Source organism: Musca autumnalis, unplaced genomic scaffold, assembly GCF_047663935.1.
Source record: "Musca autumnalis isolate F117 unplaced genomic scaffold, ASM4766393v1 scaffold_1, whole genome shotgun sequence".
Lineage (NCBI taxonomy): Eukaryota > Metazoa > Arthropoda > Insecta > Diptera > Muscidae > Musca > Musca autumnalis.
The window spans coordinates 9394060-9417033 of NW_027411644.1; the positions used below are offsets into that span (position 1 = coordinate 9394060).

Sequence of the window (22974 nt, forward strand, 5' to 3'; positions counted from 1 at the left end):
TGCAAAATATTTTATATTACCAAAAAAAAAAAATAATACGTTGTATTATTTATTTACATTTGTTTCGTTGTTTTATTTAGCAATTCGTATTAAACATCTGAAAAACTTTTTCATTTTTCGATTTTGAAAATGGTTTAGCAATTATTGTACCAGCATTTTTTGTGCCAATTTAATATCTCAAATTCAAATCCTCCTTCGTATTTAAATTCGCAGAATTCGACTTTTTCAACGAGCGATATCTCTGCAACCGTTAGTGAAAAAATTCTGAAAATATGCTGTAAGAGAAGCAGCATCAACACAGCAAAAAACAAAGAAATCGAAAACTACTTTTTTCAATGCATTACAAACGGAAAAGCTAACTTAATACAACTTCCATACTATTTTGAAAGGTATAAAAACGGAATGAGAAATTTCGCTTATTTATTCAATATTATTTTCAAAGTGAAAAATACGCACAATAATAGATTATCGTCGGCTAGTGTAAACAAAACCACACAGATGATAATTCTCTCAGACAAATCCACAATCTTGAGGTTTATTCACTCCCCGCCTCATTCATTCATGCCAAATAAAAACAAAATAAGAAAACCGGCACTTGATATTGAACTACAGACGAAAGCAAGAAAACAATAAATTAACCGCTAAACAAAGCAAAACAAAAACGAAAAAATATAAACACTATAATGATATGCAAAAAACGCTACAAATGTTGTTTACGTTTTGTGCCAAAACAATTCCACAAATGCCATTTCAAAAAGTCAATAAATGAAATTTGAAATCGAAATTCCCTTATTAATTGGCAAAATGGTAGGAAATATGGTCTGGGCCTTCAAGTATTTGATGGGCGCTACTTTTTACGTTAATTTAATTGAAATATTACGATCAAACAGAAGGTAATATTGGTGTTATATTTGTTTTGGAACATAAATCAAACTTCAAATAAAACATAATAAAAAACAATTGAACTGTCTTGCGTATAAAATCCGAGGCCTCGTAATGACTTTTTAGGTGTTATTCACTTTAAAAGGTCTTATTTTATAACCCTATTTCTAAGATGCACTACGTCATGCGTACAACTGCAAGTACAATTCCGACTTCCACTTGACTTTCATAATTGAGTTGTAGTATTTTGAAATGAATAAACCAAATGCGTAGTTTCCCCTCTCCCCCATTTCACTCCACAAACACACATTACTTCACACTTCTAACTAGTGCAACATTCTTGAACTCAAAACTCGGTTGATAATGGCGCTTGGGTAGGGTACATTGTATCGTATGGATGCGGATTAATTGTTTTCATCTTTGTTTTGATGTGGTTCTGTCACTCTTCTATTGTTTTTTGTTGCTGTGTGCTGCTGATCGTCGTCGTTGTTGTACACAACGATTCATGAGCCCACATAGAGGCACAATACAAGCACCACGACAAGAAGCCGTAATAGCTCGTACGCTCGTACTAAATGAACGACCACCACCAGCCGGCCGGTGGCTCCAGTGGATGTTTGGAAATAGTTTTGTTGATGTTTTGAGCGTCGTAGACGCTGCGTCTGCGTTCTACCTCTGCTGCTTTCCGTTGTTGTTTTTCTGTGGGTCCTCTTTTCATTGAAAACATGCAAAAAAAATCAGACTGACGTTGCTTTGTTACTATTCGAAATTTATATTTTCAGTTTCGATCTTCAATTCGTGCGTTGCAGTTGTTACTTCTGTGGCTTCCTAAAGCGATTCTCGCGAAGCCAAGGCATTCCTGGTGATCTGTGATAAAAACGACAACAGTAAAAATAGTATCCTCATAATCATTTGCTCCGGAAGTTCTCCTCTATTCAATCGATTTATTCTTAAGAGGAACAACTCTTATCGTCAAAGTCGTTGTTCCCCCCATAAATTGCTAGTCTTTGGTGCCTGCGACTTGGAAAAAATCTTAAGGCATTCAAAATGAATTTCAAAGTTAGTCAATTGGAAAGACTCAGTTGGAGAATCAAGTAAGTAGATTCCTGCTATGTTTGAATGGTCCTCAAGTTAACAAAACGGACATCTAATTTGTCTCAAGACTTCAAAGTGCTGCAATGACATGATCCAGCAGTTGATTGTGGAATGTGAGTCATGCAACAGACAGCTGGATGCAACTACTTTACAATTGAGTTTCATTGAGTGTTTGTTTTTGGAAACAAACGCAAACGAGAAATGCAAAAACAAAATAAATAACAGAAACGCAATTTAGTAATATATCAAACGAAAAAAGAAAATGCGAATTTTCGTTAATCCGACCTTGTGATAACCTAAAAACTAATTTACACTGGGCATTTTGGGTAAATACATTATTTGTTTGTTTTACTTAAAGACCTATAAATCCCTGATGATCATCGTCGGAGTCGATCGAAATATCGGTAAATAAATATTGATATAAAACAAAAATAATTATTTGTTTTATCCAAATGATCTAGAACCAAATAAAAACGTAAAATTTATACCAACTTGACAGATATTCAATGGAATTGACAACTTACATGACGCGTATAAAAAAGGTGATGTAAATGCTGCTTAAAATACGTAATCATAGAAATATATGGGGATTTCCGAGTGAAATCGGACACTTTTTCAAAAGGTGGTTTGTGACTTCCATTATTTTTTTGGTGTGCTGATACTGCTCATCAGCAAAATATTTCAGTATATATCGGCCGAAGAAATACTCACAACTTCTTTAATATGTGTCCAAGTAGAAAAATATCAGTTTTTATACCATCAGCCTTTAGGCTAGAAAGGGTATATACACTTTCATACGGGCAAAATGTACCTCATCGAAATAATGGTTCATCGAAGTATGTTTGGACGAAATGTGTTTCAGACAATTTGGAGTCGACTGAGCAATGTCCGTCCGTCTGTCTGGCTGGCTGGTGCGCACGATAACTCTCGAACGGATGAAGCGATTCGGTTCAAATTTTGGCTTTCGTAATATTTTGTTCAAACTTAATTTAAGTTCGAAGATGGGCTATATCGGTCCACTCCTTCCGGTACCTCCCCCACAAATGTGCCAAAATGTTCGGAAATTTTGTGGGCATGATAACTCTTGAAGGGAGTAACCGATTTGGTCCATACTTTGCACATCGTGAAATTTCTACCAGACTTAGATGAGGTTCCAATATGGACTCAATCGGTCCACTCCTTCGGGTACCTCCCACACAAAATTTCGGATAAGTTCACTTTAAGGCCTGCTCTCGAATCACTTTGATTTTTTTTGAAGCGATTTGCATTCGCTACCTCCATGACGACGGTAAAATTTTTTTCAGGGGCAAGTCCATATTTCTTTGGAAAACAGCCCCAAAGGTGTACAAAACCCCTATGTCACCATATGCGGTCGGAGAGCACGATAACTCTCGAACTGTTCAACCGATTTGGTCCAACATTTGGTCTTCGTCATATTATATCCAAACTTGGGCAATACCGGTCCACAACTTTCGGTACATCTTAATATTTAAAAAATTTCACTAAAATGCTAGTACGATATCACTTGAATGGGACAACCAATTTGGTCCAAACTTTGGATCTCCTTATATTTTATTAAAATTTAGTTTAACTTCTTAAATGGCCCATATCGGTCCTCACTAAGGGTACCTGCCCTACAAAAGTTCAACATTTGTGTCTTAGTGCAGTTAATTCCTAATCCACATTTTTGTCGGCAAGTTCAAATGTCCAAACAGAGCCACAACATTCTGAAGAGACCTTAAATACATTCGATCTGTCAGGAGGTGAACGTTTCGCTTCACATTGGCTGAGGCAAAGCCGACTGACACTTTTTTACTTGTTGTTGTTTCATCAGCTATCTAATGAAAAAATTATTCAGTAATACTCACTAATGCTGGTACACTAGACGCTAAACCATTCTTAAAATTGCAAAATGGAGAAGTTTTTAAGATGTTTAAGATAAATTCCTAAAACAAATGCCGATAAAAATTTTTTTTTTATTTTTTGGTAAGATAGCACATTTTGCACATTTTGAGGTTTATGGGAATAAATTTCTTGACATATTTAAAAGAAAAATTAAAAAAAAATATTATTCGAATCCCACCACCAAATATGACTTACAATTTTTGTAATTAATCGTAGTTTAAAATAAAACAAGTAAAAGTCGTTAAGTTCGGCCGGGCTAAACTTTTCATACCCCCCACCATAAAATATTCCTGACTAAAATGGAAAAATGAGTTTCCTTTTCTGTCCACAATTTTAGGTGCGAATATCCCAAATGCCTAAATTATCTAATCTAATCTATAAAATGTATTCACCTGGTACCTTAATATGGGGTCTATATCAAAGCGTGGACCTATACTAAAAAATTTTGGTGGACAAGTTGTGTAACTTCAGGAAACCTCAAATGTCAAATTACGGGTAGTTTCGTTACAGAATGCAGCAAAAAATCTCAAAATACCAAAAATCGGGAGGAGGAGAACATGGACCTTTTTCGGCGATTTTTAGTTTTGTGACAACTGAGAACGTCAAATGTCAAATTACAGCTAGTGCGGTAAAAACTTTAGTTGAAATCCTCGAAATACCGAAAATCGCGATGTACCGTTATATGGGGCCTATATCAAAACGTGGACCTATGTTGACGACTTTTGATGGAGAACTTTCGTGACCGCTGAGACCCTCAAATGTCAGATTACAGCTAGTTCGGTGAAAAATTGTAGCTAAAATCCTCAAAATACCGAAAATCGGGAGGGACTATATCAGAACATACACCTATGCCCATACTTTTTGGAATATAAGTTTTTTGCTCATTATAGTTAATTCGGTTTGAAAATGTGACTAAAAACGTCAAAATACATGAAATTGGGCGTACTTTTATATGGGAGCTATACCAAAACGTGGTCCGATATAGCCAATCGAGGGCTATACCAAAACATGAACCCATGTTGTCGATTTCTGGTGGAGAAGTTTTTTGACCACTGAGAACCTCAAGTGTCTAATTACAGCTAATTCGGTGAAAAATTCTAGCTAAAATCTTCAAAATACCTAAAATCGGCAGGTACCGTTATATGGGGCCTATACCAAAACATGGACCTATGTTGACGATTTTTGGTGGAGAAGTTTGGTGACCGCTGGGAACCTCATATGTCAAATTACAGCTAGTTCGGTTAAAATTTTTAGCTAAAAATCATCATTGTAGATTTTTTGTGGAGAAGTTTCGGGACAACTGAGGACCTTAAGTGTCACATTACAGCTAGTTCGGTTAAAAATTGTAGCTAAAATCCTCAAAATACCTAAAATCGGGAGGTACCGTTATATAGGGACTATATCAGAACATGGACCTATGCCCATAATTTTTGGAATATAAGTTTTTTGCTCATTATAGTTAATTCGGTTTGAAAATGTGACTAAAAACGTCAAAATACATGAAATCGGGCCGATATAGCCCATCATCGAACTTGACCTGCCTGCGAACAAAAGACGCATCTTCCCCAAAATTTCAGCGTCCTTCTCCATTTTTATGGAGGGACATGCATAGATCGACTCAGAATTTCACCCTGATCAAGAATACATACTTCATAGGGTCGGATGATTATTTCAATGCGTTACAAAAGGAAAAACAATCTTAATATACCCTCCATACTATTGTGGAGGGTATACAAATATCAAGAAAATCTAAGAATAAAATCTTTGGGAAAAATTATTTTAACTTTTATATCGTGAAAACTGCATCCAAGACCACTGTGCAATTTTTTTGGTATCTTTATTATATAGCTGATAAAACAACAAAAAAAAATAAAAAAAAAGTTTTTTTTTTCATATGTACCAATATTAAAGAAATTATGAATATTTCTTTACTCATATCGTCTGTTCCAGTACTGCAAGAATCTACTAATTTTTACTATTTTTTCCGATAACATAAAGGAAAAACTGTTATCGTTAGTAGCTTCTTGCAGGTTCTGGAACGGAGCAATAGTTTAACAGAATTCGACATTTTTACAATTTTTTGTAGAATTCGTTTTTTATTTTTATAAATTTTGTTTATAAATGTTTCCTGAAAATTCACCTTTGGCCCCATACAAACTACTTAGAAAACAAAGATGGTCCGGATATCACGGTTAATCGTAACCGAACGTCATAAAATTTCATATATAAGGTTTTTGGGTCAAATGGAAAAAAAAATTATAGGGTAGAAGGAGGTGCAATCACAAAAAAATTTGTTTTTTTTTTGGGTCGATCTAATGTATATCTTTCGAATTAATTTTAGAAAAATAAAAACTTTTAATAGAAAATACCTATTAGTTCTGTAACATTTTCACCGCCTTTAATGTTGTTATTTTTCAAAAATTGCATTTGTTTATGTTTAATTATTCTCAGAATGTCTACATATGTTTACAACATTTCAGTTTGTGCAAACTGCACCAAAATTTTAGAGTAATCTTTCGCTACCTACCATCTAAATACTAAAACTATTCAATGCCTCGAGATACACTATTACACGAAAGAATAGCATGTGTAAACATGTTTCATTAAAATGTATGTAAAAAATTAATGTAATTTACGGAATTAAATTCTTTCGCCAATTAAAAATATCTGGGTCTTCATGGCCTTTGGAGTAATATGAATATTAATCATTTTTTATGTCGAATCGATAATGAGAACTAAACGTTCTTGGTTTCTGATTTGGTTGTTTCTTTTGAAAGAGAAATGAAATAACACAGCAAAACTAACAATTACCTCGTTTTCTTATCTTCACCAAAAACAGGCCCTTTGCTTTAATGAGACATGGGCGTGACTACCAAATAAGTTCCGAAACTTTACTATCTACACGCAGATAATATAATACGGGTCAAACCGTTTCGGTGCAAATATTATTGCGAACTCAATATATTTTCAAACCAATTAAGGAGAATATACATTTGTACATATATTTACATTTGCACCATTTCTTCATTAAATTATTTCTTAAATTTCACAGATGTTTTTATTATACTCATGTATGTATATTAATACGTACATACAAAAAACGTACAAGAATAATTCACATAGTCAATTACGCAATCTGAGGTCATCCTGATAATCTTTATATCATCTTTTAAATTAAAATTTTTTATTATGTTATTTGTTTCAAATAGTTGACATATTCGTACATAAGTATATCAATAAAGTAAATGCAAAAAAAAACGCAATCAGCACCAAAAATACAAAACAAAAAGCATGAAAATGCCAAAAAGTCTTGCTTAATTTAGCACCATGAAATCACTGTATGGATCGAATTAAAAATCCATTAAATTTTAACAAAAGATGTATTAAAACTATTTTTAGAACTTTGCACTCAAAATGCATATATATTGAACTGTTCAGCGTATAAATCTAGAAATATAATTTGCAAAATTTCAAAGTTGTACTGCGAAAAAATATTATTATCAAAAATGATAGGAACAAATTTATGAATGCCCACTTTTAACTAAAATTTGGTAGTTATTATTACCAGGGTTTTTTTAAATTACAATAAATATATGAATCAAAAAACAATTAAAATAGTATCATGGCTTTGTCGGCAGCTAAATCCTCTCAACAAGCGACTGTACAGGAGTGATGGAACTAAATATTGTATGAAAAGATTAATAATTTCAATATTTTAGTTTGTAATAAAAGCTGTGGAAGTTTGCAGCGTAATTTTTTAGGTCTGCGGACCTATTCTGTAACTTTTTAATGACAGTCGATACTGTAATTTTTTGGAGAAACTCATTTTAACAACATAATTAAGAACCCTGGTATTCTGCATGGTAAAACAAATAAGGCAAAGTAAATACTACAACAAATACAACTCAACAACAAGAACATTGAATTTTGTTTTTGTTTGTAACGTTAGTGTCACCGGCATTTGTAAGCAAAACAATAATATGTCTATAAATTATTGGAATTTAAAAAAAAAACTAATAATTTTTCACATCTGACTGAATATGTCGGAAAACATGAATGAAAATTCGTTACATTTTCAATTTGAATGTTTCCATATCATTCTACTAAATGCACAATTTCTCACAGGTAGTAGAATTCTTCAAGAAATCTTTGGGATCGCTGGAAATTCATTGAAAAATGAGAAGCTGTTTCAATATTTTGTTTTTGAAGTCAAACAAGCACACGTTTATTAGGGCTTTATTTTTTAAAATTGAACAAAATATCACACACAAATGTTTCACCGCCTCTAAAAGAGGTGTTTTAGTGTTTCACGTCGTTCGGACTTGGAGGAGTTCACGTGTCATTGATATGAAGAGGTCTTTATGGGAAATAGTTTTTTTCGTAATGATATATTTTTATGATATATTTTTCCTCAAAAAATATATATTCCTAATGTACATCGAAAATAGAAATAAATATAAATATTAAATGTCGTATGGAATTTGACACTAACATTACAGCCCAGTTCAGTCAGCTGGGTATTGCTGTTACCATGGTAAAATTACCGAGGTAGTGGTATCACGCCAGCTGTTCGAATATGAAAAGTCAAATCCCTTTATAACAAATTATTGTTGTTGTAATTTCCCCAACAACATAACGAAAATTTTGATATAACATATTCAAAATTTTACGATGCCACTACCTGGGTAATTGTGCCATGGCTGTTACATTATATTGTTCTACCACGGGTATTCTGTAAACAAATTTTAACAACTTTTGTTAAAATCGACAAAAATGGTCAATATTGGATTTGCTTTTGGTTTGTGTGTATGTTTTGTTTAGGAATTCATATAGATGGGATTCTACCCGGTATTTACCCAAAACTTGGGTAAATATAGGTAAATGCCAAATAAATATCTTTTTTGGGTGTTTATTTGGGTAAATAAAATTTTATTTTGAAATCAAAATTTTGTTTTTTCTGTCAGACAGAAAATCAAAATACCAGAAAAGCGGTAAAACCACGCGGAATAAACTTTTTATACGTCAAATCGGTCGTTGGAGTTGCTTGTGCGAAACAGTTATCGAAGAATGCAAAAATTATAGCTTTTTCGAGGAGGACGCAAATCTCAAGATTATCCGCTGAAATCGTGGGTTAATCCATCTGATATATCAAAAAGTTTGGATTTCGATCCAGCATTTATGATTTTCTGCAAGAAGATATACAACAAACTGCTCTAAAAGTTGTCAAATACCGAAAATATGATGTCACAATATATGAGTGATTTACCAAAATATGGACCAAAATTGATCATATTTTAAATTGCCCCGTTTCCAAAAACGGTAATTTTATTCATAGTCATTTACAATTTGGTAAAACACTGCGTTTTCGCATCTAATTTCATGATTTTAGTTTCTGTAGTTTATACCCACAATTTGGGTAAATATCCGGGTATTTACCATTTGGGTATTTAGCCATTTCCCATCTCTAGGAACTCATTCAAAATTGAAAGCTTTTGAAAGTTTATCGACAATTTGTCTACATTTTTACAGAATAGCACAATTGTTACTGCAAACAATTTTTAATGTCGACAAGTTGTCGATTGTCGAATTGTTAAAAAGTTACAGAATAGGCCTACTTGGGTAGGTGTCTTAAACTGTGGGACCAATTTTTCCACTGACAGACCCAATCAACACAGTCTGAACAAAAATCATAATTCCTTCGATGAACTTTTCAAAAGGAACAAATTTCGAAACAAGTAGTCCGATTCTCTATTTAATTTTTTGAGTTGCCGACAAAAATCGATAACATTAAAACGCTAAATTATGAATGACAAGGTTATTAAAAGTTGACAACACTGTTACTATCGGTAGAACTTTACGACAACTTTTTGTTCGTCGCTAACTGTCTGAAAAATATCGTTATTTACCGAATTTATAAACATTTTAATTTTACCGATTTTTGTCGGTAACTCAAAAAATGAGTCAGAGTATCGCACTACAGGAAGTTATTGTCCTATATACACAGTCCATCTTTGTAATGCATCTAAATTTGAGATACATAATACGATTGGATCAATGTCAAGTCACTTATTTCGATAGTTATCGTGCCCATCAGCCATTTTAGCTGGTCACCGTTGAGTTCTCTTTAACTATTGTACATCATTATACTGATTTAAACAGAACCGCGAGAAGTACATTCGGTAAAATGATGCTCAAGCAGTCATCTAGCTGTGTTTAAGCGAAAATTTTAAACTTTTGTGAGGGAGGTAGCGCAAATACTTGTCCGTTATACACGCAGAGAAAAAATATTTTTCGCTTTTGTTGGAACAAAAATATCTGTTTTGGTTCCAAAAATGTATTTGTTTTGTTCAAACATTGTAATCCAAATCGAAAAATACCATCTTTTGTTCCAAACATAGAAAACAAAAACAACTTTCGAATTTCCGCAATATTGTAAAAATCGTTAACAATACCGATTGTAGGAACTATCATAATCTAATTTTGTTTACAAAAAGTATTGTAAACCCAGAAAACCAGCCCAGAAATTTTTGACTTGAGTGTATATACTTCTCATATACACTTTTCGCATAACTTGGATATAAATGTCGCGTATAATATTGCAATCATTGATGAACACAATACATGGTTTGCTGCATTGGCTGACAACAAAGACAAACAAAAAGCCACAAGCACCCACCACAACATAAGGAATAATTAAACACCATAACAAACTCCGGTATAACACCAAACCTCAAAGCACAATGAAGATAGAAGAATGAAACAAAACAGAAACAAAAACAAGAGTCTCCTTGTTGGTATACATACACACAAAAACAAAGATAAAGGCATCATGTCATACAAACAAAACTCACCATAATTGTTTTTTTTCAACACGGCATCGAATAGCGAGAGAAGAGAAAAAATTGCCGAAGAAAAGAGAGAACTATTGTCCAGTTGACAAAAACAATTTTTGGATTTAACAAAACCCAATTGTTGGAATCACTATACTACATTTGGAATTTAACAATATCTTTACAATACATATTTTGCTCTTCGAATATTGTTGGATCAATCATATTTTTTTCTCTGCGTGTAGTCCTTCATGGAACTAAAGTACTCTGGGAAGAAAATTTACGACATGCAACATTTTGCATTTTTTGCAATTTTAAAACCCTACTCCACTATATGGGGAGGGTATTATAACTTGGTTTTGGCCAAAATGTTTGTTCGAAATAATAGTCGTAGACACATACATATATATGCCAAAATGAATGTCTCGACGGTCGTAATGGGTAAAAAACTTATTTGGAGAAAAAGTCAAGATTTTATTTTATGCAGATATCTCCGCTTCTAGTAGGGGTATTCCAAAAAACAGACCCTCTCAATGGAAGATGATCAGCTTTACAATGATGCAAAGTAGTTTGGCGTAGGTAGTCAAACAACGGAGACATCGCAATAGTCGCTAATTTAACCCAATTTTGAATTTTCTGGATATTAATTGTAATAACGAATATCACAGTTTTGGTTGAGTGCATTTCAACAAAAGTCGGGATTTGAATTCTAATGACGTATATCACAGCTCTTGTTGAGGGTCTTCCAAAAACAGAGCCTGATCATGAAAGTAGAAAATCTCACCTTTACAACGATGCAAAGTAGGTTGGCGTAGGTGGTCAAACAACGGAGATATCGCAATAGTCGCTAATCCATCCCAATTTTCAATTTTCTATATATTAATTGTAATGACGAATATCACAGTTTTGGTTGAGTGCATTTCAACCAATATAAAAATACATTCTGAGCTTTAAATTGTTCCCACTTGCGTTACGAAAAGTGGTAAAATATTAACGGTATAGGAAAAGACGCTAAGGTATCCCAATTTCCAATTTGTGGCATTTTCTGTCCATGGTGGATTGAAGGGGAGAATCTGATAGTGAAATTATACCATCTGAGCTTTAAATCAATACCTAATGTGTTGGTTACGAGAGATATCAACATGGTAATAATTTCTAGAAAATAGAAATTCCTAATTCCAAAACGCATTTTTGAATTATGCAACTTTTTGAGTATGTACATATATTCCTCTAAGGACTTGTAATTTAAAGTGATGATTTTTAGATTTTTAGAATAGGTATTTTCTGGTATGAAATGTTTGTCTTCTTTAAATAGTATATAAGGACTTTGTCAAGCATTTCATAAAGCATTTCAATTGAAAAAATCACATTTTAAGATATCTTGGAGTTTTCGATCACTAATAGCTCAATTTAATATTTTCCTTGCTTTGCTGCTTACTAGTTGCTCTCTTACAACAACATCGTTTCGTCTGTGGCAGAGACTATGTAGGGTGAAGATTATTGTCATATCACTCATATTTCAATACAATTTTCCTCATATTTAAATACAATTTTTTAACTGTTCTTTTCCAAAAAAGGGGTTTGTCTATGACCTTGTCGCGCGGAATTCGTAATTAGAATGGTCAAATTGAGCAAAGTCGAAATTTTAAGGGGAAAAATATATGAGTGTCCGGATTATCGAGGGAAAAATTGTTCGGTGTTCGGTCCGGATTACCGCGTTGTCCGGATAAACCAGTGTCCGGATTATCAATAACATGTGCTCTGCGATTATAATTATACTATAAATCCTATTAGCGATTTTTTATCATGGTAACATGGAACCGCACCGAAAACTCGTGATGGCAAAAGTTTTGAGGGTATTAACTTTAATAAATAATTTTGTTTTTTTTTTTTTTTTTTTTTTTTGGGACACTTTAGTGTTGGACCACGCCAAAATGTAAATGTTTTTCCCGCACTAAAAACCTAAAATACATTTTACAGGTAATTCTGCATAAAAAGATCCCTTCCGATCCCTTCCATTAATTAGGGTACTAATAGACACAAAGTATTTTATTGATGAGCTTTTTTGGTTAGAACAAAAAAATGCATAACCGTGACATATTTAGTATTTTTTTATTAAGTAAAAATATGCAAAGGGGAAATATACATATGTATGAACATATGTATGTCAAACAACAATAAGAATATTGTTGAAATAATTTTGGTTCATTACTGAATCTGAACAAAAATCGTTCATGCATTTCAAACAATGTGACTAGTATATCTCTCTTTTTAAACAATTTTATTTATAATGCACTTTACTGCAGTTACTGACGAACGCATTTGGTTACTGGCAAATACAAAGATTTTTATTATTATTGTCATTATCGTTGGCATTGCTTATTTCAAATATAAGTGGCGTGCGGACAGATATTGCTGCATCATCATCGTCGCTCTCTATCTCGGGAGGGTGGTGGTACACATCACCCCCATTCTGTGCTGTGTCAATTTTATAGAGAGAATTCACTTAGCAAACTGAACCACACCCATTTGATAAATTAATAAATATACAGATATGATTTGTTTTGTTATTATTTTTGTATATTTAAAATGTGAATTAAACAATGCATGCAACAAGTGCTACATAACGCTACTTACTATGAAATTATAATTTTATTAATAACATTATTGTTTCTTCTTCGAGATTTTTGATAAAACAACAGTAACCATTTGTTTTTTAATGTATATAAACATCGTTTTAATTAAAAAAAAAAACATGTATAAAAGCAAAGATAAGAAAATTCGTTTTAAAATGCGGATAAGCCCCTCACTGTAATGTTACTGCATTTCCTGAATATTTCATCCCAATAAACTTCTCTAAAATTATGAGCAAAGCTTATTTTCTGTTCTTATAAATTGCTACAATTAAAAATATTTTCTTATTATCCTATCTAATTTTGTTTTTAATTCTATGCGCAACATAGCATTGTAACGTATAAAAATAATAAAATTAAATACAAAACGTTACCTCTAAACCTAATTGATATCCAATATATGGAATGTGTTAATTAGGTAAAGAGAAATTTCAATTGAATATAAATTAGAAACAGGTACGAGTATGTGATTTGATTTTTAAAATTCCACCTGCAATTGCCAGTAGACAAGATTGAGAAGAACATACATTTATGTATTTCAAAACTGGCCAGAACAGCTTCCATTTGAAGATATTGAAATTTTTAAATACCGTCAGGTGTTGAATAGCAAAACAATAACCCAAAAAGCCAGAGGATTATTTTGCTTATACCATAAAGCATTTTATTTATTTATGTGTAATAATAATTAATTAATAAATTGACAATCTCGTCATCGTAACGATGTCACTGAACCACAATTATGATTTTTTGTGCAATTTAGGAAGATAGAAGATAATATTATATATTAATTTTAAACTTTTACGTGCTATCAGAGAGGATGATTTATTTTTAGAAATATCTTTATTGTAGCACTAATAAAAAACGTATACAAATTACGCTTACTTACAGTGGGAGTAGTTAATTTGGTTTACATATGCGGCTACGAGAGTTTTTAGGTGTTTCGGATGTTTCAGAAAGTTGCTTATTGATGCCATTGCTATAATATTGTAGTTGGTTGTTATCTTGAATATTGAACGGTTTAGTATCTGTGGACCAGAACCAGAGAAAACAGGATACAAATCACATTTGCTTTGCTATTTTGAACTATAAGAACCGTCTATACAGAGTTCGTATATTCTGGAAAGATGTTAATTGAGATCTGAGGTACATTTTTGTAGCTGGTTGTTTGCTTCAAATTTGATCGGTTTGATAGCTGTATAAAAAAACTTGAGAAACATTTTAAAAGAAATTTGACCATGGCGATTTTGACCTTGCAGATGAAGTTTAATGGATTATATGTGTTCACAATTTTTGTTCTTAAAGACAAGAGCTAAAACTTTGCCTCTGAGATGAATTCAAATTTCCTAACGGTTTGGAAGATATATTCCTGACTAAATGACTCTTTTTACATCAAAGCCTCAAACCTTTGGAGGCCTATAACCGCGAAAGTTGATGAGATAGGGAAAAATGGCGAGACACGTGTCTTCTCATTTTTGGTGTTCTATCACACTGTGGAAACAGAATATGGTTAATAAAACATGACTCAAAAAATTACACACAGTGTAATCTTATTCATAGAGAAATATTAAATTATTTTAAACAAAGTTTTGAAAGAAATTTTTGAAAAAGTTTGCACTGTAGCCACTTTAGCACGCGTCGGCAGGGTTTTTTGGAGACTGTGGGCCATTTCCTCAGGAAGTATAAGCTTACTCCGGGATAAAATTATACCCTTGAAATGGGGACTGTGAAAACAATCTACTGCAAACAATTCAAATAGATCCAAGACGAGACCTCAAACTGCATTTTTTCCCAAATTTTGTGTGGGAGGTGCTCCAAGGACGGGACCGATACAGTCCATACTAAAACCTGATACATGCTTGGATGAACTATTACGATGTGCAAAGCATGGACCAATCAGAAACTCCCTGCGAGTATTATCTTGCGGATTTATTTTTTTAGTTGGAGTCGTCAGGGTCTCTTGGAGCTTTTAGGCCATTATCTCAGGAACTTGTCCTCGAAAAAAAATTTTACCCTCGTAAAGGGGACAACATCCTGAAAAAAAATTTAAAAGGATCCGATAGGAGCTCCTAAACTTAATTTATTCCGAACTTTGTGTGGGAGGTACCCGAAGTAGTGGACCGACGTAGCCCATATTCGAACCCGATTTATATGTGAAAGGGATAATACGATGCGCAAAGCTTGGTCCAAATCGATTGCTCCTATCGAGAGTTATCGTTACACCATTTTACAAACAAATTTTGAACTTTTGTAGGGGAGGAACCGGAAGGAGTGGACCGATATGGCCCGTCTTCGAACTTAAACTAAGTTTGGGCAAAATAATACGAAGTGCAAAATTTGGATCAGCCAGCCAGACAGACAAACGGACATACCGACAGACAGACGGACGGACATGGCTAAATGGACTCCAAATTTTTTGAAACGAATTTCGTTTAAACATACCATTATTTCGGTGAGTCACATTTTGGTAGTCTCAAAGTTTATATACCCTGTTAGCCTAAAGGCTGAGGGTATAAAAAGGAGATGAGATAGTGAGGAGATGAGATAGGATAAATATGAAGAATTAGAGATGTCCATAGTATTGCCGTATTGTTCATCGATTGTTTTGCTGGAAATAGATAAAAGTCGAACTTAATAGTTATGTACCTTTGCCAAGCCATGATAAGTGGTTGTTAAAGTTAAAAAAGCATAATGGGATCTGTGTTATATAGGAAGGTGAGAGTAACTATCTAGTATTCGGTGTATTCTTGAAGTGACCCGTTATAAATCCCACAGTGATTTTCATCACTAACTTGTCGAGTGATAGAAGAGAGGTCGTTCTAGGAAGATAGACCATAGGCCAATTTGCTTTTAAAAATTTCGACGTGGATAATCACGGTAAGAGTGCATCGATCAAATTAAATCTTTTACTTTGATAAAGGACCATCATTTGGCATTGTGTAAAACTGGTTTAATGAATTCAATCGTCGCCGACAATCCCAAAACGAAGGTCGTGATGGTCGCCAAAAACTGCCTTGTGCCAGAAAAAAATTAAGCCGTGCGTGAACGGATAATACAAGATTACCATGTTATATACCGTGAGATAGAAGCATTCTTGGACATTCCACCAACTGACATTTAATATTGCATGAACACCTGGTCGCACAAAATGAGATTCAGAACAATTTGGCAATCGCTCAATAAAGGCTCTTGTCGAATGATACAAAGAAATTGCTAATAAATACGATCGCGGTGCTTTAAACGACGCACAGTGTGTCCAAATTCAATATTTTGTTCCAAAAATGCAAAAAACAAATTGTCGAAAATTCCCAAAAAATTTACATGAAGGTGCTAGCTAAGAGAGAAAAACAAAAATATAGTTGGTTGTACCGTTATAATTGAAGTAACGGTACCTATAACATGACCTTATTTTCGTTAAAACAAATACTAAAAATCGCAAGGAAATTCGTTGATTTTGTGTGGACCATATTATCACTAGTTATTGGAATTTTTTAATGGTTCTTTTTGCTACCCGATGATACGAAACCTGACGTATTAAACAGTTCTTAGAAGTAAATGTATTTGCGTTCCTGTTCTGTAGAATACCCTGTTTTGTGTTGAAAATTTTTTAAGTGTATATTTTTAATTAGTTTTTTTTAATAGAATATAACTAAAAAGTTTCGTGGGGTTCCACTGTTGTAATGGTACTCAAATATAGAGGAGCTCTCGAACTATAAATTTCTCAATAGATTAATTGCGACCAAGTGCGACGCCGGGAAATAGGCCCCCTATAACGGTACCACCCGATATTATGCATTTTTAGGATTTTACCCACAATAATCAACCGATCTAGCTAAAAATTGAAATATAACGTTTTCTACGAGTAAACTATCTCCTTACAAAAATGGTGTATATATAGGTCCACGTTTTGATGTAGCCCCCATATAACGGTACTGCCGATCTCAGGTATTTTAGAGTTTTTAAATACATTTTCGGAACGAAGTTGCTACAATTTTGCATTTAGGGTTCCTAGCGGTCAAAACAACGAGATTTCGAGTTATTTTGGGATGTCTGCTGTCTGGTAAATTAATACATTCAGACAAATTTGATAAATACGCACATAAAACGTCTAAGATTTATTTAGACAACTATAGTTGGTATAATATGCCCGCCACTGTTCATAAGTTGTTATTTCATGGAAAAGCTATAATAGAAGCATCTATATCTCCAAATAACTCTAAGAAATTATCAATTCTTATTTAAATGTATCTATATTACACAAACATTAAAATTTCGAAAAACGTTTTTTTATTCAATAAAATTCTATAGAAGACGTTGACCGAATAGCTTGTAGCAACATGGAATAAAAGATCTCTGTCTGATAAACATCTCCTCCAAATTTCATAGCTCTATCTTTATCCGTTTAGAAAATATAGATTTTTGACACAAAAACCCCATTTTGGACACACTGTGCAACGTTTATATGATCGTCACACACGGCGAATCTTGGATCTATGCGTATGAGCCCGAAAAACAAAACAGCAATCGACCGTGTGGGTCTTCGAAGGCGAGCCGTATTCAACGAAATTGTTCATGGCAGAAGCATATCGAAGCAAATGGTCGTCCGTTTCTTTGGCTTAACTGACCATGTGGCTAATAAACGGCTTAGGGAACGTAGGACGGTTAATTCTGAATGGTACACTACAATTTAGTTGCCTGAAGTCTCCTGTGAAATTCGAAAAACGAACATGATTAGACGAATCATTGTGCACTATGACAATGCGAACTCTCAAACATCAAAGCAGCGCCTTTTTGACCGGAAAAACGTGAAGTTGATTGGTCATCCGCGTACAGCCACTGACTTGATTCCCGAACATCAAGAAAACAAGGCGTCGACAACGATCTGTTGAAGCGTTCAAAACCATGTTTTTTGTTTTGTTTTTGTCTCATTGCGAGTGGAAATAGTTCTTCAACAATTGGTTTGATCGCATGACAAAATTTATAAATCATGCTGGAGACTACTTAAATAAACAAAAAAAATATTATTGATGGTAAATATTCGCGTTTTCATTGTTAAGCCAGAAACTTTTCTAGTTCACCACGTATTGCTATAATCCAGAACCCTACAAAGTTTAAGGATATTATGTCAACGACAGCGCGAAAATTTATGGTCCGGGACTTGAGAGGCTGCTTGGGTATCACATATCTAGTCACCCGTCCAGTAAGATTGATTATCAATTAATTTTAAGACTTTCCCATTTCCAAAGTGTAAAGATCGCCACGACCCTGACTCTCGGAGCCTAAATTGCGTACTGAAACTGGATTAGGATGTTGGAAATTGGATATTCAGGATTACTTTTAAGGCAGCCTTAGGATTGCTCTCAATTGAGCCTGTAAAATTAGATATTTTGTGTTCCCATCGGTCAACAAGACTTCTCCACCTAAAAGTGTGGGCATTGGTACTTCCGTTACAAAAAGAAAAATTAATTATTCCTTATAAAATCAAGGGTATTAAAAGTTTGATCCGGCCGAACTTAACACCTTTTTTCTCGTTATATTTATATAAATTCACTTCATATATCTTTTTCAGAATTATTTCTATAAACATGTTTTTAAGATTACTCACTCTTTTGTAACACTGTACAAGATATTGCTCTGTTCCTTTACGTGCCTGAGATTACCATTTCTTACTATTTTTAACCTGTAAAGTGTCCCCTTACTTTTAATAGCATACAATTTATATGATAGCAGTTTACCACTATTACCATTTTCTGCCACTGTTACCATTTTTAAAAGTAAAGGAACAGACCAATGTTTTTATTTCAAATGTGCCTAAAAGTATACTTCATAATAAGAACTTTGTATATCACATTTAAAATTATTTGCTTTTCTATTTTTCAGATGCATTGTCAACAAGTATACAAATTTTCGTTTGGCCACAAATGAAACTCAAATTGTCGATACTGAATATGGTAAAATTAAGGGTGTTAAACGTATGACTGTCTACGATGACTCGTACTACAGTTTTGAGAGTATTCCATATGCCAAACCACCAATCGGTGAGTTGAGATTTAAAGCACCCCAACGGCCTGTACCGTGGCAAGGTGTTCGTGATTGCTGTGGTGCTCCCAATAGATCTGTGCAAACTGATTTTATTAGTGGAAAATCAACCGGTTCGGAGGATTGTTTATATTTAAATGTTTTTTCCAATAGCGTGAGTGTTCTTAAAAACGTTGGTTTTCGAAATGTATTATGGGGTAATGATTTCTTGTTTTATTTAGTTAAGACCTGAAAAGAAGCATCCTGTTATGGTGTTCATCCATGGCGGTGGTTTTATTATTGGTGAAGCTAATCGTAATTGGTATGGTCCAGATTATTTCATGAAGAAACCGGTTGTCCTTGTGACGTTGCAATATCGTTTAGGAGTTTTGGGTGAGTGTGATCTGGAAAAGATGGTATCTTAACGCATTTTTTATTTTGTATAATAACCTAATTATTTATATTTGAGATATTTACAAATATATGTTTAATGCGAATGTATACGTTTCATATCGACACCTCCAAATAATAGTATGCTAAGTCTAAAAAGTGAGTTTTGCAGGAGAAGCTCTCAAAGTTTGGAAATTTTTTTGAACTTCAGTACTATGCTAAGTCAATATTTGTTTATAACTTCTGTTCGGATTGACCGATCATTACCAAAATTAGACAGAATTTAAGTTAAAGGACGTTCGACACCTCCAAATAATAGTTTGCTAATTCTGAAAAGCGAGTTTTGCAGGGCAAGCTCTAAAAGTTTGGAAATTTTTTTGACCTTCAGTACTATGCTAAGTCAATATTTGTTTATAACTTCTGTTCGGATTGTCCGATCATTACCAAAATTTGACAGAATTTAAGTAAAATGACGTTAAATATAAAAATGTAAAGAACTTGAAAACATGCTAAGTCGACTTAGCATACTATTATTTTGAGGAGTCGATATATAATATGTACAAAGGCATTAAATATATATATTTTTAAATATAATTATGAACATAGATTGTTATTAAATTATTTTAAAAAAATGTCTTAAATACAAACATTTCATTACAGGTTTCCTCAGTTTGAAATCGGAAAATCTCAATGTTCCCGGCAATGCCGGCCTCAAGGATCAAGTGATGGGTTTGAGATGGGTTAAAAGTAACATTTCCAATTTTGGTGGCGATCCCGATAATATAACGGTCTTTGGCGAGAGTGCAGGTGGTGCCTCCACCCATTACATGATGATAACTGAACAGACCCGTGGTTTATTCCATCGCGGTATTATGATGTCCGGTAACGCAATGTGTCCCTGGGCCACAACTGAATGTCAAAGTCGTGCTTTAACCATTGCCAAACGTATCGGCTATAAAGGAGAAGACAATGAAAAGGACATTTTGGACTTCCTTATGGCCGCCGATCCCTATGATTTGGCTAGAGAAGAACACCATGTCTTGAACCCCGAGGAATTGAAAAATAAGGTAATGTTTGCTTTTGGACCCACGGTGGAGCCATATAAAACGGCTGATTGTGTTGTACCCAAACCACCCAGAGAAATGGTTAAGACAGCTTGGGGAAATTCCATACCAACAATGATTGGCAACACTTCTTATGAGGGTTTACTCTTCAGGTCAAGTAAGTGAAAAAAGTAATATATTAAAGGAAATATTGATTTTGATTTTCTTTTGCACATTCTAGCGGGCAAACAATATCCCGAACAGGTAAAAGAATTGGAATCATGTGCAAATTATGTACCTTGTGAATTGGCTGATAGTGAACGTTGTGCCCCGGAGACCCTGGAAAAGGCTGCCATACTGAAAAAGACTCATGTGAATGGCGAAACACCCACTTTGGACAATTTTATGGAGGTATGAAGTTATCTTCATCTAGTACATATTGGAACGAAAAATAATTATGTGTTTTCTTGCAGCTTTGTTCTTTTGTTTATTTCCTCTTCCCCATGCACCGTTTCCTGCAATTGCGTTTCAATCACACCACTGGTTCTCCCATCTATATGTATCGTTTCGATTTTGATTCTGAAGATTTGATTAACCCCTATCGTATTATGCGTTTCGGACGTGGTGTCAAGGGTGTCAGCCATGCCGATGAATTGACCTATCTTTTCTGGAATATCTTGGCCAAACGTATGCCCAAAGACAGCCGCGAATACAAAACAATCGAACGTATGGTTGGCATATGGACTGAATTCGCCACGAATGGTAAACCATATAGCAATGAAATTCCTGGTATGGAAAATCTTACTTTGGACCCCTTGAAAAAATCTGATGAAGTCTATAAATGTTTGAATATTGGTGATGAATTGAAGGTAATTGATTTACCAGAAATGGAGAAAATTAAGCAGTGGGAAAGTATGTTCGAGAAAAAGAAAGAATTATTTTAAAGTGACAATGACAATGCGTTGTAATAATTTTTAATATTTTTTAATATTGTTATATTCGTGTTAACATGTTAAATACTTAGTGACTGTAATTATATAATCTGTTAATATATTAAAATATATACATTTTTTGTTAATAAATGCTTATTAGTGTAATTAAAAAAATTATGAGAGAAACATAATTGCAAATTACTAATAAGGTACGAACATTAAGAACATTTTAGGCCTCCATACATAAATGTACATGGCTTTCTTGCTTATGTAAGTCATTGCTGATAAAAGAGTAAAGAACAGCCTACTCACATTAAAATTAGGCTGCCTTTTATTCATTCATTGACATCTATCTATATCTTTAAAAATTGATATTTTTAATTCCCTTTCGCATAAAGACTATTGTTTTTTTATTTTTGATTTAATTGCGACGCGCATTCGGGTATTTCAAAAAGCCAATAATATGATTAAAGTACTCGCGATTACGCATAATTTTATATGTATATTGACAATGTGGGTGCCACCGTGGTGCCAGAACGAGTATACCGAAAATCACCATATACGAACTTTATATAAGGCTCGCAGAAATATTGCTATAAACAATGTTTGGACCAAAGCCATATCCCGTTCGAAAGTGGTCGCGCGCACCAAATACTACACATAATGACCGTAGTTGTTCCTTACAGCTTTCGGGCCATTTTCTCTGGAAGTAAGGACTTGTTCCTGACAAAAACTTGTATTGTATTAATAGGGACCCCAAAAACAATTATTGCAAAAAAGCAAAGCGTTTCCAGGGAGGTCTTTTTATTTATTAATTTATTTCATATTTTTACTTATAACTAAATTATTAGCATAAAGGAAGTGAAGCCATGACTACTGAGGTCTAAAGCTTCCACAGGTATATTTGCTAATTATACACTGCACTTCTCTGAAATTTTTTGAAATACTCTGTGGAAGGTTATTGAAAGAGTGGATCGATATTTGGACAAAATATCACGGAGGCCAAATTTTGGACCGAATCGGTTGATCTTTTCGAGAATTATCGTGTTCTCCAGGCATCTATACAGGCGGACGAACATAGCTAAGTCGACTCCCAATTTTTTGAAACAGATTTCTCCCAAACACGCTTTGTCACTAAAACCATTATTTCGATGAGAGTATAAACCAGTAAGAAAAGCGTTAAGTTCGGTCGGGCCGAACTTTTTATACCCTCCACCACAAATTTGAGCCATTTCGGTGGATTAATGTG

General features: G+C 33.8%; 1 protein-coding gene across 1 annotated transcript; it reads left to right on the forward strand.

Moving 5' to 3' along the window:
• Positions 1 to 1408: 1408 nt before the first annotated feature.
• LOC141391817 (esterase B1-like) lies at positions 1409 to 21899 on the forward strand. The gene is made up of 7 exons (XM_073964515.1): positions 1409 to 1583; positions 1665 to 1976; positions 19223 to 19535; positions 19603 to 19753; positions 20411 to 20971; positions 21035 to 21204; positions 21267 to 21899. Exons 2-7 carry the CDS (start codon positions 1930 to 1932, stop codon positions 21735 to 21737), a joined length of 1713 nt encoding a protein of 570 aa, XP_073820616.1. The 5' UTR covers positions 1409 to 1583; positions 1665 to 1929; the 3' UTR covers positions 21738 to 21899.
• The last annotated feature ends 1075 nt before the right edge of the window (positions 21900 to 22974 follow it).